At 44.4% G+C, this 17,486-nt stretch overlaps 1 protein-coding gene across 5 annotated transcripts in view; it reads right to left on the bottom strand.

Annotated features, from left to right (window-relative positions):
* Positions 1-13,297, bottom strand: part of LOC122924767 (adenine nucleotide translocase lysine N-methyltransferase-like) — a 59,009-nt gene extending 45,712 nt beyond the window's left edge. For all 5 annotated transcript variants that reach the window (XR_006387431.1, XR_006387432.1, XM_044276182.1 and 2 more), the window contains exons 1-2: positions 13,230-13,297; positions 7,796-7,982 (exon numbers count right to left, since the gene is read on the bottom strand). Coding sequence is in view for 3 of the 5 variants with exons in the window: in XM_044276182.1 (XP_044132117.1) it covers positions 7,796-7,966 (171 nt within the window). In the remaining 2 variants the exon portion in view is untranslated. The remainder of the gene's footprint in view (positions 1-7,795; positions 7,983-13,229) is intronic.
* Positions 13,298-17,486: the final 4,189 nt, after the last annotated feature.

The following is a 17,486-nucleotide window of genomic DNA, read 5'->3' as shown; positions in this document are numbered from 1 at the left end:
TTAAAAAATCTCCTATGCGATGAATGCTGGAACAGAAAGAAAAAAAAAAAATTAAAACTGCGCGATTCGCCATTTTTTTAAATGCGGAATGCACGTGACTTTTTTGGGCGTTTTATTTATTTTTTGCGTGGTATCGAGTATCGCAATACTTTTTTATGGTATCGAAATCTAATCAAAATTTGGGTATCGCAACAACCCTACACCCCAAGACAAAATGTCTGTATAGACAAATCCCTGTTACTTTTCAAAGGGAGGGTAAGATTCCCCCAGTACCTGCCCAGCAAGCAGACAAGGTATGGCATAAAACTGTATAAAGTCTGTGAGAGTAGCTCTGGGTACACTCACTAGTTCCGGGTTTATAAAAGGGAGGGTCATCCAGATTGAACCACCAGAATGCCTCCCGTCCTAGGAGTTAGTGGGAAGATAGTGTGGGACTTACTGCACCCAATGCTGGATAAGGGTTATTATCTATACGTGGATAAGAACTACACGAGTCTATCACTGTTCCGGTCACTAAGTTCCAGAGGTACCGTGGCGTGCGGCACAGTACGCAAAAATCAGAGAGGCCTCCCTAGATCCCTGGTAGGGCAACCACTAAGAAAAGGAGAAAGCCGTGCTCTCCTCAATGAGAACATGTTGGTGGTTAAGTACAAGGACAAGAGGGATGTCCTTTTACTGACCACTATTCACAGTAACCCAGCTCCCCTGCCGCTGTACCACTACCACTGTCCCCAAACCAGACTGCATTCTGGACTACAACAGGCAGATGGGCGGGGTGGATCTTTCAGATCAAGTTCTGAAGCCCTACAGTGCCACACGAAAAACAAACGTGTGGTACAAAAATCTGGCCATGCACCTCATACAGATGGCGCTGTACAACGCTTTCGTGTTATTTAGATCTAGAGGTCATCCAAGAACATTCCTACAATTTCAAGGGGTGGTGATAAAGGCCCTAATTCTTCCAAATCAAGCAATGGAGGGCCCCAGTACTTCTGCAAGTTAAGGTGCCGAGTTGTACCAGGGCAACATTTCTCTGGTGAAGTCCCACAAACAGCGAGGAAGAGAAGGATCCGAAAAAGATGCAGGGTGTGTCCCAAAAGGGGGATAAGGAAAGTTTTACCACCTTATATCTTTGATTTAGTCCGCATAACTTACATATCCACTTTTCACCAACCACTACATATTCATTTCTGTGAAACACCCGTTAGGTCAAAAGTGCCCTTTCCACCACTTCAAATGTTCGTACGGGGGTGCTCTTTCCGAAATGGGGTCACTTCTTAGGGTTTTTCATTTCTGGGGACCTCAGGAAATGTATTTAAGGCGACATGGCACCTAAAATACATGTCAGCCAATTCAAAAAACCAATTTTTTGCACTTTGCCTCTAGAGACCTGCTGTGCGCCAATACAACAGGCTACACATACGGCGTGTTTGAAAAATGGGGAGAAAATGGGGAACATATACTGGGGTGCATTATCTCCTTTAACCCCTTGTGAAAGTGAAAAATTGGGGTCTGCTAGTAATTTTTCATTTTTACAAATGAAAAAAAAAATGCTTTGAAATGCTTTCTGTAGTATTTCTGACTTCTGTGAGTCAACTGTTTGCTGAAAAGTGCCCTTTCCACCAATTAAAATGTTCATACAGGAGGTGCTCTTTCCGAAATGGGGTCACTTCTTGGGGTTTTTCCATTTCTGGGGATCTCAGGAATTTATTGAATGCGAAATGGCACCCAAAATAAAGGTTTGCCAATTCAGGTCAGCAAAATCCATATTTAGTTGTTTGATTCTAGAGCCCTGCTGTGCGCCCATACACCATTTTTTGAGCACATATGGGCTGATGGCGTATTCGGGGGAGGAATGGGGAACAAAATGTGGGGTGCATTTTGTCCTGTTACCCTTTGTGAAAGAGAAAAATGTAGGTGTAAAGCAACTTTTTCCGAGGAAAAAAAAAATATAGTAATTTTTCATTTCCTTGAGGGGTATAGTTTCCAGAATCGGGTCACTTTTTTGGGGTTTCCACTGTAGGGCCGCCTCAGGGTGTCTTCATATGCGACATAGCTCCCAATTACGATTCCAGTTAAATCCGCTCTCCAAAAGCCATATGGTGCTCCTTCAACTCTGAAGCCTGCTGTGTGCCCATACATCAGTTTTTGAGCACACATGGGGTGTTTCTGTAAAATCCAGATTCAGGGTAATAGATGTAGGGTTTTGTTTGGCTGTTAACTCTTGATGTGTTGCAGAAAAAAAAAAAAAAAAAAAAAAAAAAAAAAAAGATTAAATTTTCAAATTTCATTCACATTTAATTCTCGTGGGGTACCTAAAGGGTTAGCAAAGTTTGTAAAATCAGTTTTGAATAGCTTAAGGGGTGTAGTTTCTAAAATGGGTGGTTTCTAATATGTAAGCCCCAGAAAGTGACTTCATAACTGAACTGGTCCTGGAAAAATTGGGGTTTGGAAATGTTCTTAAAAATTTTAAGATTTGCTTCTAAACTTTCTAACGTCCCCCAAAAATAAAATGTCATTTTCAAAATGATCCAAACATAAGTAGACATATGGGGAATGCAAAGTAATAACTATATTTGGATTATTACTATCCATTATAAAAGTAGAGAAATTGAAATTTGCAAATTTTTACACATTTTTGGTAAATTACATTTTTTTACTCAATTTTACCACTGTCATGAAGTACAAAATGTGACGAGAAATCAATCTCAGAATGGCCTGGATAAGTAAAAGCGTTTTAAAGTTATTGCCACATAAAGTGTCACAGGTCAGATTTGCAAAAATCGGCCTGGGATTCAAGGTAAAAAGTGGCTCAGTAATAAAGGGGTTAAGCGTCCAGTGGGCGGTCCTACCAGTGATTGTCAACATTCTCTATTAGGGATGAGCGAATCGACTTTGGATTAAACATCCAAAGTCGATTTGCATAAAACTTCGTTAGAATACTCTACAGAGCACGCGCTCCATACAGTATTAGAATGTATTGGCTCCTATGAGCCAAAGTTATTACTTTGTGAAGTCTTGTAGGACTTTGCGTAATAACTTCATAAATTAATTTCTACTGTAAAAAAAAAAATTCCCGAACTTTTATTTTAACGTAGTTTTATGCGAATCGACTTCGGATGTTTCATCCGAAGTCGATTCGCTCATTACTATTCTCTATGTTGAGCTTTGCCTACTGGACTCCTAAGCATAGACAGAGCAGGGATGTAAACATATAAAATAAAATAAAAAATTCCCATAAAACTAAAATTTTTCGCTTTACGATGCACTTTTTCCCCCCAAAATTGAGGGAAAAGATGTTAGAGCATCTTATAAAGTGAACACAGAGAGTGGTGACTGTAGCGATGTACTCACCACTCCCTGGTCTTCCACAGGGCACCGCGCTGCACTGTCCTGACTGCGTACAGCATCGGGATGTAGCATGCGCACTATGACCTGACGCTGTATGCAGTCAGGACATAGTGCTGCTTGGGCCTGGAGAAGACCAGGGAGCGTGGCTGAAGGAGAGACTGCCAGACCTTCAGGGAGCGTCGGAGCAGGGGAGCCAAGTTAATTTATTTATTTTAGCTTTGGTGGGAGTCTGATCTTAGGTCCTGATATGGGGGGTCTGATCTGAGGTCTGATGAAAAAAAATGTTTGTTTTTTAACTTTCCCTTTCTAACACCCAGATACGTCTTATGAAGTGAAAAATACGGTATAAATCAATTTGCTCTATAAACATGCTGCCTGCAGCTGAGACACCATGTTCAATATGACAGGTTTCCTTTAAGAGACTTATTTTAAAGAAGTTGTCCAATGTTCACTATTTTTTTTAACCCCTTTTTGACCAGCCCGTTTTCGGCCTTACTGACAAAGCATTTTTCTTCCATTTTTAATCGTTGCCCTCCAAGAGCTATAACTTTTTTATTTCTCCATCTGTATAGCTGTACGAGAGCTTCGTTTTTGCGGGATAAGTTGTATTTTTTAATGGCGCCATTTTAGGGCTACACAACTTTCTGATTAACTTTTATTAACTCTTTCTGGGAGGGAGATGGGAAAAACAGCAATACTGCCACAGCGTTTTTACATTATAAATTTTGCGGCGTTCATTTTTCAGTATAATAAACATTCATAACTTTATTCTGTGGGTCAATCAGATTACAGCAATACCAAATACATAGGTTTTTTTTTTTTACATTTTATTACTTTTGTGCAATAAAACTCCACTTTTTAAAGGAAAAAAAATCTTTTTGCATCGCCGCTTCCCAAGACCCATAACTTTTTTTACAAATTTTTTTTATGGAGGTGTGTGAGGGCTTGATTTTTGCGGGATAACTTGTAGTTTTCATTGGTATCTTTTTGGAGTACATGACGCTTTTTGATCACTTGTTATTAAGTTTTTCAGTGGCAACTAAGGCTACTTTCACACTGGCGTTTCTGGGTCCACCGTTTCAGGGCTCTCACAAGCGGCACAAAACGGATCAGTTTAGCCCCAATGCATTTTGAATGGATAAGGATCCGTTCAGAATGCATCAATTTGGCTGCATTTGGTCTCCATTCCGCTTTTGAGGCGAACAGTAAAACGCAGCTTGCAGGGTTTTGGTGTCCGCCTGACACAATATGGTGCAATTGAAAACGGATCCATCCGCCATTGACTTTCAATGCAAGTCAAGACGGATCCGTTTTGACTTACACTTTTTTTTAAATGAAAAATGCAAACAGATCCGTTATAAACAGATACAAGTGTTTGCATTATCGGTGCGGATCCATCTATGCAGATACAAGACGGATCCGCACCGAACGCAGGTGTGAAAGTAGCCTAAGAATAAATTAGCAATTCTGTTTTTTTTTTTTATGGCGTTCACTGTAGGGGATAATTTACATGATATTTATGTAGGGTGGTTGTTAGGGACACAGTGAAATTAAACACATGTTTTTTTTTTTTTCTCTCATTGAAAAACGTATTTTCTATGGAAAAAAAAAAAAGTGGTAACTGTAATTTTTTAATTAATAAAAGACTTGCAAGAATACAGCGGCTCACCCCCTCACCGTATGGATAGGGTGCTCACCCACAGGTCCCACCCTCAGGACCTCAGAAAACAAGAGGAGGTGTAAGCAATATGAAGGGGCACACTCAGAAGGGAAACACAAGATAGTAACGAATAATGGACTTAGTCTAAAAACAAACCCCTAAAAAATATATAAAAACATACATGTAGACCCACATATACCTATGCAAATGATGTGAAACTACAATAGGGAGGAATTCTTATGGGTGTATTAAAGTCCCCAAATTCTGTGTATACAACAGCGTGCCAGCAATGTCCTATAAATATACGTGGATACTGCTCGTATACCGAAACCACAGTGCACAATGTTTATGCTGCGCTGGATTCCGTAGCGTGCAAGAGACACAACTGGTACCAAGTGTCAGCTAAATCCAAAGTGTTCACTCCACAGTGCAATTGATTATATATAACTTATATGATTGCTTCATAGATTCTGTAATGCTCGCAAACGAGCGCGGTCTTACCCCTCTTCACTGCTCTCCGCAGCGTTGTATCCAGGCGGCCGTGCACTCACAGCGTGCTACGTGATGTGCTGGCCGCACGTGGCGTCCCACGTAACCTGGTTGTCCGGGGGACCGAGTAGACGCTTTAATGACGTCACTGTTTGGCGACTGCTCTTCCAGCTTTTGGATTCAAGCAGGTTTTCTTACTTTATTTCTTATTTCTTTTGGTTCCAGGCTTCCTTTTTCTTTGTCCACGCTCACTCTGTATGCCAGACGCGTTTCAGGGTCTAACACCCCTTCTTCAGTGGCCAACTGAGTGAGCGGATCCTCACTCTTTATAAATGGGATATCGTTACCCACAATCCCACATTATTTTGTGCATTGGATAATCTCTGGACTGAATTTAAATTGTCATACATGTATCTTATAAGATACAACCATAAATAACCCCATACATTTGAATACTCATATTAAGAACACTTAAAAGTTGTTAAAAATAGATAGATATAGGAGAAGACTGCAAGGTCTAGCAATCGTTTTCAGAAAAAACGCATCAAAAACGCATAAGTGTGAATTAGGTCATATATGCGTTTTTTTGCCTAAAAATGCCCAATTTGTCCTCAGAAGTAGATACCTGCCTTCTGTTTGTATGTTGTTTCACTCTAAAGGCTATATTTTTGTTTTTCCACGCAGAGGTGAAGTGTAATATAATGTTTCAAAGAAGAGGTGAAATGTAATTATTTTAATTAATACATGTTTTTTTTGTTTTTTTTTACTTTTTGTTTCTTTACCACTTAATAGCCCCACAATGCAGTATCCCTACGGTGTATTGCATTTTAATAGCAATGCTATACTGACATTGACCAGCAGGCTGCGCCACTGGAAACTACTCAAGGCTGGTTTGGGGCCTTTATCAGAACCCAGACAGCCTTTACACACTTCAGCAACCCACGAACGCATTTGCAGGGTGCCGATGGAAGACAGAGGGAGTCCACTCCCTCTGTCACATGCCTGCAGCATGTAAAAGTAAAAGGCTAAACAGCTCGGATTGGCACTCCTGCCGGTCTGGGCTGTTAGAGCAGGAGCGTAGCTGTCATGTGAGAGCCGGGGACCCGTGCATCGCTTAGACCGGCGTCCCAGGCTAAAGCCCCTTAATGACCGCCGTAAAAAGGTGTATGGGTGGTCACTAAACTGTGCCCGCACCAGACCTGTGAATAGAAGTACACTTACCTGCTCCCCGTCACTATGTTCCGGCTCCATAGGTCCCTGACATGTCTTCAAAGCACTTCTGGTACCTGCATGTAAACTTCCTCTATGGATGGGGGTCGCTGCTGGGTCACATGCTGCTTGAGGACACGTAAATGCTAAGGCCAGTCATTGGCTGCAGCAGGGCTCACAATCCCATCCCTAGAATAAGTTTATATCAGGCGACCAGAAGTGCTGTGAAGACAGGTTGGGACCTATGGAGCCAGAAATGGGTGGCAGGTAGGTATACTTCTCTTCACAGGTCTGTTGGGGTAGAGGGGGCAAAAATAATCTATAGACCCAGGTTTGTTTTCATTTTTTCATCTTCACATTTGAAGGGCCATTTATTCTAATTTATACTGGATTTATTTCTGGAGTGTAATAATATTACAGGCTATAGCTATTAGAGAGGGGTCATTGATCCAGGGAGTTATTCTGATTGGAGTCGGGAAGGAATTTTTATTCCCCTAAAGTGAGGAAAATTGGCTTCTACCTCACAGGGTTTTTTTTTGCCTTCCTCTGGATCAACTTGCAGGATGACAGGCCGAACTGGATGGACAGATGTCTTTTTTTGGCCTTATGTACTATGTTATACAAGGGCTTTTTTTATGGGGCAATTTCCTACTATATTAGAGGACATATAATGTATTAAGAAAACAAACATAACTGCAAATGTATATACGGTAGTTTGTTTCCTACTTTTGCATATGAAAAACAAAATCATGTGTTCTGTTTGTCACCATAACTTTTTTTATTTTTCTGTCGACGGAGTTGTGCAAAGGCTCGTCTTTTTTTGTGAAATGAGTTGACATTTTCATTGCTACCAAGGTGGTACCACTCACCACCGATCCCACCAGGTGCAGAACTGTGTAATACAGCCCTAGTCCTGCTGCTGATCCTTTAGGAGCCCCCACTAAATTACAATGATAACTAGCATCTGATCAAGTTATATACATTTTGTCGCTGCTCAGGAACCAGTTAATGTAGTAAATTTCAATCTGCATTATGGAAACTGTTCGGAGACACCCCATATAACTGCAGCCTCCAGATCATGCCCACCTTAAGCTTCCAGGGAACTTGGCGGAAACCTGGTAAAACAAACAGGCTCCACAGAGCATACATGGTGGCGGTCCCGCCGGCTATAGCCCATGGTGCTTGCGAGTGAGATTCTTCATTAAAAAGGAATTTGGTTGATTTATGTAACAAAATAGTGTCGATGCTATCTTCCATCCTTTATGCGGCAACCCTGCAATCAGAAAATGAGGACTGGGCGATAAATCTGCTAGGGACAAACAAAACACAGATTTCTCTAAATACCAGGAACATACAGAGCATAATACCAGACACTCCATTCTTATACCTGCAGAGAATGTCAAGCGATTCATCTAGGCCAATATGGCAATGAGGACTTCTCTGAAAACATTACACATTCTCTTTTTGCGGAGCTTCATTGGGTGAAATAGATCATCTAATAGGACTGTACAAGGTGTTGATTAAAACACAATTCCCCATGTTGAAGAGTCCAGTCCAGCCCTTGTAGGCGTAACACCCCCACAAAGAGATCACTCCAGCTCTGGAAGATTATAATGCTGCTCCCCCGCTCCACTTTACCATGGCTGCCAGGACTTTAGCGTCCCGGCAGCCATTGAGAAAAAGCTAAACGTCGGATCCGGCAATGCGCCGAAACGACGTTTAGCTTAAGGCCGGAACCGGATCAATGCCTTTCAATGGGCATTAATTCCGGATCCGGCCTTGCGGCAAGTCTTCAGGATTTTTGGCCGGAGCAAAAAGCGCAGCATGCTGCGGTATTTTCTCCGGCCAAAAAACGTTCCATTCCGGAACTGAAGACATCCTGATGCATCCTGAACGGATTTCTCTCCATTCAGAATGCATTAGGATAATCCTGATCAGGATTCTTCCGGCATAGAGCCCCGACGACGGAACTCTATGCCGGAAGACAAGAACGCAAGTGTGAAAGAGCCCTTAGATGAAGATCAGATCACATTTTATGACCAATTTGTGCAGAACTCCATATCATTCCAAAGGGTTCACATATTTATTGCAAGAAAAAGTATTATATATATTTTTATTACAGCCCCTTTTGTGCCCCCATATACAGCGCCATGCAAATGTTTGGGCACACCTGGTCACAATTACTGTTACTGTGAACAATTAAACCTTTATATGAACTTTTCATATGATGTCCCTAATGCCCTAATAAACCTATTTGTAATATACTTTATTAATACATTTTCTATGACACTTTTTCCTCCCTAAAGTGCTCCATTCACTGTGCGCTTAAAACTCTGTTCTCCGTACACCGCGGACAGCTCAGCAGTGTATGGAGCACGGGCTGTGAAATTAATGAATGGGCAGCAGGAGCGCTCTCCCCATTCAAAATGCTTTTGCTTAAAATACAAATGGAACGTGTCATCGTTAACTTTATGCCTTTTGGATATCACTTCATCTTCAACTTGCTTAACTGTTCACAATAACAGTAATTGTGACCAGGGGTGCCCAAACATTTGCATGGCACTGTATATAATGAGCACCACGACAAAAGAGAATAGTCCTCTCGCCACTTGCAGACACGGAGACACTCACGCCTCACTGGAGGCAGCAGGGCCTGATGGTCCCAGTGTGCTGTCGTAGTTTTTTCAGCCGGCGTGTATACTGCCATAGATGCACCTAATTTATGACCAGGCGCATGACACCTACTACGGCAGTGCAGAGGGGGGGGGGGATAAGACTGAATTAAAAAGCCGCTCTTAGTAAATGTGCACCACTGAGTGAATGCAGCCTTAGGCCCCTTTCACACGGGCGAGAATTCCGTGCGGGTGCAATGTGTGAGGTGAACGCATTGCACCCGCACTAAATCCAGACCCATTCACTTCAATGGGGCTCTGCAGATGAGCAGTGATTTTCATCACTTGTGCGTTGCATGAAAATCGCAGCATGTTCTATATTCTGTGTTTTTCACGCATCGCAGGCCCTATAGAAAAGAATGGGTCTGCGTGAAAATTGCAAGCATCCGCAAGCAAGTGCAGATGCGGTGCGATTTTCACGCACGGTTGATACCGTAGGAGATGATGTAAGTAAATTGATAAAAGTCAATTTAATTGTATTATTTATAAGGGAAAATAATAGCATTCTTAATACTTACTAAAATGTGCCTTAAGGTGAGTGAATTTTTTATTTATTTTTTTAACCCCTCAAGGCACATTTTAGTAAGCATTCTGTATTAAGAATGCTATTATTTTCCCTTATAACCATGTTATAAGGGAAAATAATAAAATATATAGAACACCTAACCCAAACCCGAAATTTCAGTGAAGAAGTTCGGGTTCAGGTCTGGATACCACAGTCAGTTTTTTATCACGCGCGTGCAAAACACATTTCACCCGCATGATAAAAACTGAACATCAGAACACAATAGCAGTCAATACTAACTGCAATTGCGTACCTACTTGCATGATTTTCCCTGATTGCAGACGCAATGCATCCGGACACGCTCGTTTGCAAGGGGCCTTAAAGAGGACCTGTCACCACAAAATGCAGTGCAATCTGCAGGCAGCATGTTATAGAGCAGGAGGAGCTGAGCAGACTGCTATTTCTGATCTCAGCAGTACACGGGGAAGGTGTTACCAATGACTGGCAGCATTCTCTGTGTAAGGCCATGATCACACGTGACTGATTAGCTGAGGATTTGCGCGCGGCAAACTACAGCGCTGTACAGTACCAGAAAAGTGGATAAGAATTTCTGAATACTCATCCACACGCTGCGTATAAAAAAAATAAAAAAAATGATTTTTGCGCTGGATTTTCAATCACATTTAAACCCGGCCTAAGGCCACGTTCACACAGTCAGTGTTTGATCAGTGATTTCCACCAGCGATTGTAAGCTAAAACCAGGTGCGGGTCAAAAACACGAACAGGTGCAATTCTTGCCATTATACCTCATCTCTGTGCAGCCTCATCTCCAGGTTTTAGTTTACAATCACTGATGGAAATCACTGATAAAATACTGAACAAACACTGACTGTGTCAAAGCCTGGTTCACACCGTCAGTGTTCCATCAATGATTGTGAACCAAAACCAGGTACTGGTCAAAAACACAGAATAGGAGCAAATCTCTGTGTAGCCTCCACTCCTGGTTTTGGCTCACAATCACTGACCAAAACAGTAAGGTGTAAACTAGGCCTTAAGTGTGTATACAGAGATAGCGGTCAGTCACTGATAGCTGTACACGCCGTGGACTTAAAGGGGTTACTAATTGTGCTAATGACCTGTCTTCGGGATAGGTCATCAATATCAGACCAGTGAGGGTCAGACACCCAGGACCCCCGCCGATCAGCTGTTAGAAGAGGCTGGCGTTCTGTGAGCGCCGCGGCCTCTTCCTAGGCCACGTGACGTCTCCGTACATTGGTCACACGGCCTAGGTGCAGCTCTACGCCATTGAAGTGAATGGGCCTGGGCGGCAACAGCAAGCAGAGCTGCTATACAATGTACGATGCTCTACTTGGAAAGCTGTTGGGGATGCCTTTATAGTTGAAATTGGCACGTGCTTCTGTCTTCCCACCAGAGCTCCAGGTTGCTCACCAGAGCTCCAGGTAGCGTGGCACCTCCGTGAAACAGCTGATCGGTGGGGGTGCCAGGACTCCTGATGACAGGTCATCATTATCTTTACCCCCTTTAGGTTCAGAAATAGCAGCGTTTTAGTGAATCTTTTCTCACAAAACTATATATCTGCTCAGCTGCTCCATTACATGCCACCTGCAGACCGCTCTGCGTCTTTGTGGTGACACTGCCTTTAATTAATGCCAGCCACAGTACCACAGTCATTCAGACCATGCCTGCCAACCATTCCAGCAGGAACAACCCAGTATTTGGGTGCTGTCCTGGGAAGACAGAAGCACGTGCCAATTTCAACTATAAAGGCATCATCCACCATTAAAGAGGTATTCCCATTATCAGTTTTCATACTTACCTGCGTCCAGCGAGACGTTCACTTTCTGGATTCGGCTGGGCTTGATTGACATCCTTTCCCGGCTGGGCCGCGCTTGCGCAGAAGACTGAAGTTTTTCTCCCGGCCGGGCCATGCAATGTCCTGAACGCACACGCCATGGTGACTTATTCCTGGCCTGTATAGTACAGAGCCGGCGTGCGCGGCTCTGCACAATACTGGCCAGGAAGAAGTCATCATGGCGCATGCGCGGCGGCGTGCAGGACATTGCACGGCCCTGCCGGGAGAAAAACTCCAGTCTTCTGCGCAAGCATGGCCTGGCCGGATTCGACAGGCGAGAGGTGGCCGTAACCAGGGGAGACGAAAGACAACAATCAGGTAAGAGGGGACTTATTTTCTCAAAAAGGGTGGAAATTGGGTAATAAAACGTATTTACAAAAATGATCACTGTCAAATCATTAACAGATCATTGTGATGGGAATACCCCCAAACGTGCGACCCCTTCGACGTCAGCTGCTTGGTGCAGGAATAATGCAGTGCCGTCCCTGCACAGTCTGACACCAGCAGAACATCAGACAGACACATCTATTGGTAACACCCAGCAGTAAAACAGACTGTTTTATTTGTAAACTTCTAGCAGGAATAATAAAGGAATGGTACAGCACAGAGTCACAGAAATAGATGCTCCAGAATTTTTATTACATGGGGAATGCAAGTACCGTATTTTTCGCACCATAAGACGCACTTTTTTTCATGTCACTGCGTTTTATGGGATGAATACTAATACTGGGAGAGTTGATTTTTTACTTTATGTGATATGAGGCATTGGGCTGAGCTGTGGTATGGGGGCGGGTCTTATTTATATTGGGGCTTTTATCTGAAGTCTGATTGGGGGTCATTCACATGGGGGTCTGAACTGAGGTCTAAGGAAAAGTATTTTTTTCTCGTTGCACTTCTCTAAAACCTAGGTGTGTCTTATAGAGCGATAAATATGGTAGTTACTAAAACAGACATGTCAGGAGAGGTGACCGGTTCTCTTTAACGTAAAGGAAAGCTGCTGTAACAGGCTACCTGCCGCACTTGTGTTGCCCCCTTTACATTTTTCCGCAGCCGTGAGGTAGGACTCCACCATAGAGCCCCTCAGGTCATAGACTACAGTGAAGAAAATGCTAGGGCTCCATGTGGGCATAGCGGACAGAGCCAACCTGTGGTGTACCACCCAAATCAGTAAAACTGGAGCGCAGGCGATTGACGTGCTACAGGTGAACGCGCTCTTACACAACTCTGCAAGTTATAAACATTCTCCATCTTCCCCTGAGCTAATAACAGATTCTTCATGGCTGTCAGCTCCAGGTGTGTGTAATAGTGCGATAATGCACCCACAATACTGTATAGAGAGGCTGGATAAGCATACATATATGCAAATAACAGTAATATTAACTCTTCCCTACTCACTATCTACTCTGGTAACACCAGGGCACTGAGGAGGTCTGCATTATCTCTAGGGTGCTCCTGTGGGCCAGCACTTACCTCCACACACTGCACTACTTACACCTGCAACTATCAGACCCGCTGCTCTAATCACTGCCTGTTGTCGCATTACACCAAAGCCACCACCAGGGGGCGAGCAGAGAAGGTCACTGCTGGTTCGGCCCTTTGCAGCGTTCAATAACGACTGTACCTGCAAGAATTGACAAGGAAAGATGTCCGTGTCTCAGCCTGACAAGAGCCATCTGCCATAACTGGTATTAAAGTGTTTGGCAAGGGGAGAAAGGGATTTATTTTATTTTTTTGCCCCACAGTTAAGATGGCGTCTTCCTAATTTCCTGTTGTTGCAGGACATGACGTCGGAAGTGCTAAAGGGCAGTCGTGGGTGGCGCTGAAGCTTCCAATTATGTGAGAGCAGAGACTCCCTATAACCCAGCGTGGGCCTCAGCAAAACCAGCAGTGTGTTAGCTCCATGCGCTGTAAGGACCTTGAGAGGTCACGTGACATGCTACAGTCAGAACAGCCAGGGAATGTCTACATCCGGGTCCTCTGTGGTAATGAATAGTACTAATATAACGTGCTACATAGCCGCAGGTGCACAGCCATAAAACTAGCATGCAGAAAACAAACTAATATAATATGTTAATAGCCAACCTTACAGGGTTTCTGTCATCAGAAAAATCATTACGTATCTGGCTGACATGACCGATGTGCTAAGTCCGCAGAACATAACTGTATGACTTGTATCTCCCTGCTGTCGCCGTTCCCTCAAAATAAAGACTTTTATAATATGCTAATGCAACTCTAGGTGCTAGTGGGGCATTTCCGCAGCACCTAGAGGCTCCGTCTTCTCACCCTTTGGCACGCCCATGTACAGTTTATTGACGTCCTAGTTCTCCTCTGTGCCCGTAAAATCCTGCGTCTGCGCCGTACTGTTTAGTATTTGGCGCAGTGAGTGAAGCCAGCAGCAGGAGAGCATCCTTCATTCACTGCGCCGAATACTAAACGGGACCGCGCAGGATTTTACGGGCACAGAGGAGAACTAGGATGTCAATCAACTGGACATGGGCGTGCCAAAGGGTGAGAGGACGGAGCCTCTAGGTGCTGCGGAAACGCCCCACTAGCACCAAGAGGCTCATTAGCATATTATAAAAGTCTTTATTTTGAGGGAACAGCGGCAGCAGGGAGATACAAGTCATACAGTTATGTTCTGATGAAGGTGGTACACAGTGATGGTCGGTTCGCCAGCGAACACATGCGGGCTGCCATCTTTAGTAAGGTAGACTCACCCGTCCGGCGATGCACAGGTAAGCCCTTACCTGTGCCAGTCTGAAATGAAATGCGGTCACCGGGAGCAGGCGGTTCCGAGAACAGCCCGATGAAGCCCCCCGGCAGCTGTTCTTGGAACTACCTGCTCCCGGTGACCGCACTTGATTTCAGACTGGCTTGCGGCACAGGTAAGGGCTTACCTGTGCATCGCCGAACGGGTGAGTCTACCTTACTAAAGATGGCAGCCCGCATGTGTTCGCTGGCGAACACTGCGAACTGACCATCACTGGTGGTACATATAGGTGTGTGCGCTGCTCCTCCCACCGGTTGCTGCTGCACATGGAGGTAACCAGGAGAAACGCACCATATGTGCGGCGTCTGCGCTCCTGAACATAGATGCATAACGGCATAGGCAGGTTTAGAGTAGGACCCACCTGAACCGAGACCACCTTGTTGCTTGGTAGGTGGGCACAGATGTGTTTTGATCAAAATGTATTGACCGAGTGTCTCAGATTTTATCAGTAGAGTGAGGGCTTAGTCCATATGTTATGCTTGCATCTATTATTATAGTGCATTATTTTCTGTGACTCATTCACACGATCGTATAAATGGGTCCGCATCTGTTCCGCAATTTTGCGCAACGGGCACGGACCCATTCATTTCAATAGGGCCACAAAACACCATGTGTGTTCGCATCCCTTGCTCTGTTCCGGAACGCACACAGGCAGCATCAGTGTTTTGCGGAGCTGTAATTTGTGGACCACAAAACACGGCATGGTCGTGTGCATGCCCCGTTATTCTTAGGACCCCTGTAAAGTGGCACTGTACTTTTGATCTGTCATAGGGACATATCAAAAGTTTTGGTCTGTGGGGGTCTGAGCTCCGAGACCCCACCAATCTCTAGAACAAGGTGAGAGAAGCTAGCGCTTTGTGTGTTCTCTCTTCTCGTTGCATGGCAGGAAACGGGATGGACTCAATAGAAAGTCTATGAACCCATCTCGTGCAGCGAGGAGAGAGAGCGGGCTAAGTGACAGCTTCTCTCCCCTCGTCCTAGAGATCAGCGGGGGTCTCAGCGCTTAGACTGCCACCAATCTAAACTTCTGATACTTCCTTATGACATATGGAAACTTTACTGATAGTACAGGTCCACGGCAAGCGATTCTCTGGAAGTAGCTGCAGGAAAAATATTAAAATGATAAAATTAAAAAAAAACTGTGCCAATGCTATGGGGGTCCCTGCAGCTTACCAGTCGCTGTCCCCCACAGTTCGAGGCAGGAGTTATGTGGATATATACGTCATTGCTCTAGAAAAATTTATGAGTCGTGGTTGATTTTTTTATTTTTTTTAGAACATTTACTGCAGCCTTCACCCCTTAGGCCTCTTTCAGAGGGGCGTTGCGGGAAAAGGTGCGTGTGCGTTGCGGGAACATGCGCGATTTTTCCACGCGAGTGCAAAACATTGTAATGCGTTTTGCACTCGCGTGAGAAAAATCGCGCATGTTTGGTACCCAAACCTGAACTTCTTCACAGAAGTTCGGGCTTGGGATCAGTGTTCTGTAGATTGTATTATTTTCCCTTATAACATGGTTATAAGGGAAAATAATAGCATTCTGAATACAGAATGCATAGTACAATAATTTAACTCGCCTTAATCCACTTGATCGCGTAGCCGGCATCTCTTCTGTCTTCATCTTAGCTGTGTGCAGTAATGGGACCTGTGGTGACGTCACTCCGGTCATCACATGATCCATCACATGATCTTTTACCATGGTGATGGGTCATGTGATGGGCGCAGTGACATCACCACAGGTCCTGTTACTGCAGACAGCTAAGATGAAGACAGAAGGAGATGCCGGGCAGCGCGATCAAGTGGATTAAGGTAAGTTAAATTATTATTATTTTTTAACCCCTCCAGCGCTATTTTACTATGCATTCTGTATTCAGAATGCTATTATTTTCCCTTATAACCATGTTATAAGGGAAAATAATAATGATCGGGTCTCCATCCTGATCGTCTCCTAGCAACCGTGCGTGAAAATTGCACCGCATCCGCACTTGCTTGCGGATGCTTGTGATTTTCACGCAACCTCATTCATTTCTATGGGGCCTGCGTTACGTGAAAAACTATATATAGAGACTATAGAGCATGCTGCGTGATGCGTGAAAATCACCGCTCATGTGAACAGCCCCATAGAAATGAATCGGTCAGGATTCGGTACGGGTGCAATGCGTTCAACTCGCGCATCGCATCCGCGCGGAATACTCGCCCGTGTGAAAGGGGCCTTAGGGTATGTTCACACGGCAGAATTGTCACATGGATTTTGGCAGTGAAATCCACCTCCCTTTGATTTCCGTGAGAATCCACATCATATGAACTGCATTGCAGATTCTCATTCAAATCAGTTGAGGCAGATTTCCACGTAGCAGAAAAAAAATCAACATCGCTTCGTAAGGCAGATTCTGTGCAGTAACTGCGGAGGGAGCCACATGCATTGATTGTGTGCGTGCAGTGGATTCTACAGCAAATGCACAGTAAAAGTGAATATTTTCCATTTCATCCACCAGAACGGCATACCATGAGAGATGACCCTCCTCCAACCAGGTAGGGACAGGAAGTTTAAAAAGTAGGCCCTCCTCCATCTCACCTTCAGTGTCTTCCTGTCCCTCCAGGTGGGGATAGGCCATCTCTCATGGTATTTGTTATGGGACCACTCAGGGGGCAGTGCTGGGTGGAGGTGAAGAAAATCTGCTCACCTGTTTGCAGACAGACGGCAACCCCAACCCCAAGCTAGGGTACCTGGTGCTGCGGGAGCGGTACTTCCTGCCCGGCGTCTGTTCTCTACTTCCTGCAGGCGCGTCAGGAAGGCCCATGCAGTGCTGGACACTCAGGGAGTCCCTCCGGTTGAGACGTGAAGCTCCCCCTGCCATCCATTAGGCTCTGGCAGGAAAGCGCCGGGGAGAAGGCCATGTGAATCCAACCTGCAGCGGTCTCCGCCATGCGTGTGACATGTGGGCGGAGCTAAAATATTTG

Source organism: Bufo gargarizans, chromosome 1, assembly GCF_014858855.1.
Source record: "Bufo gargarizans isolate SCDJY-AF-19 chromosome 1, ASM1485885v1, whole genome shotgun sequence".
Taxonomy (NCBI): Eukaryota; Metazoa; Chordata; class Amphibia; order Anura; family Bufonidae; genus Bufo; species Bufo gargarizans.
Note: the sequence above shows the minus strand (reverse complement) of the source record. Positions and strands in the feature narration are given on the sequence as shown.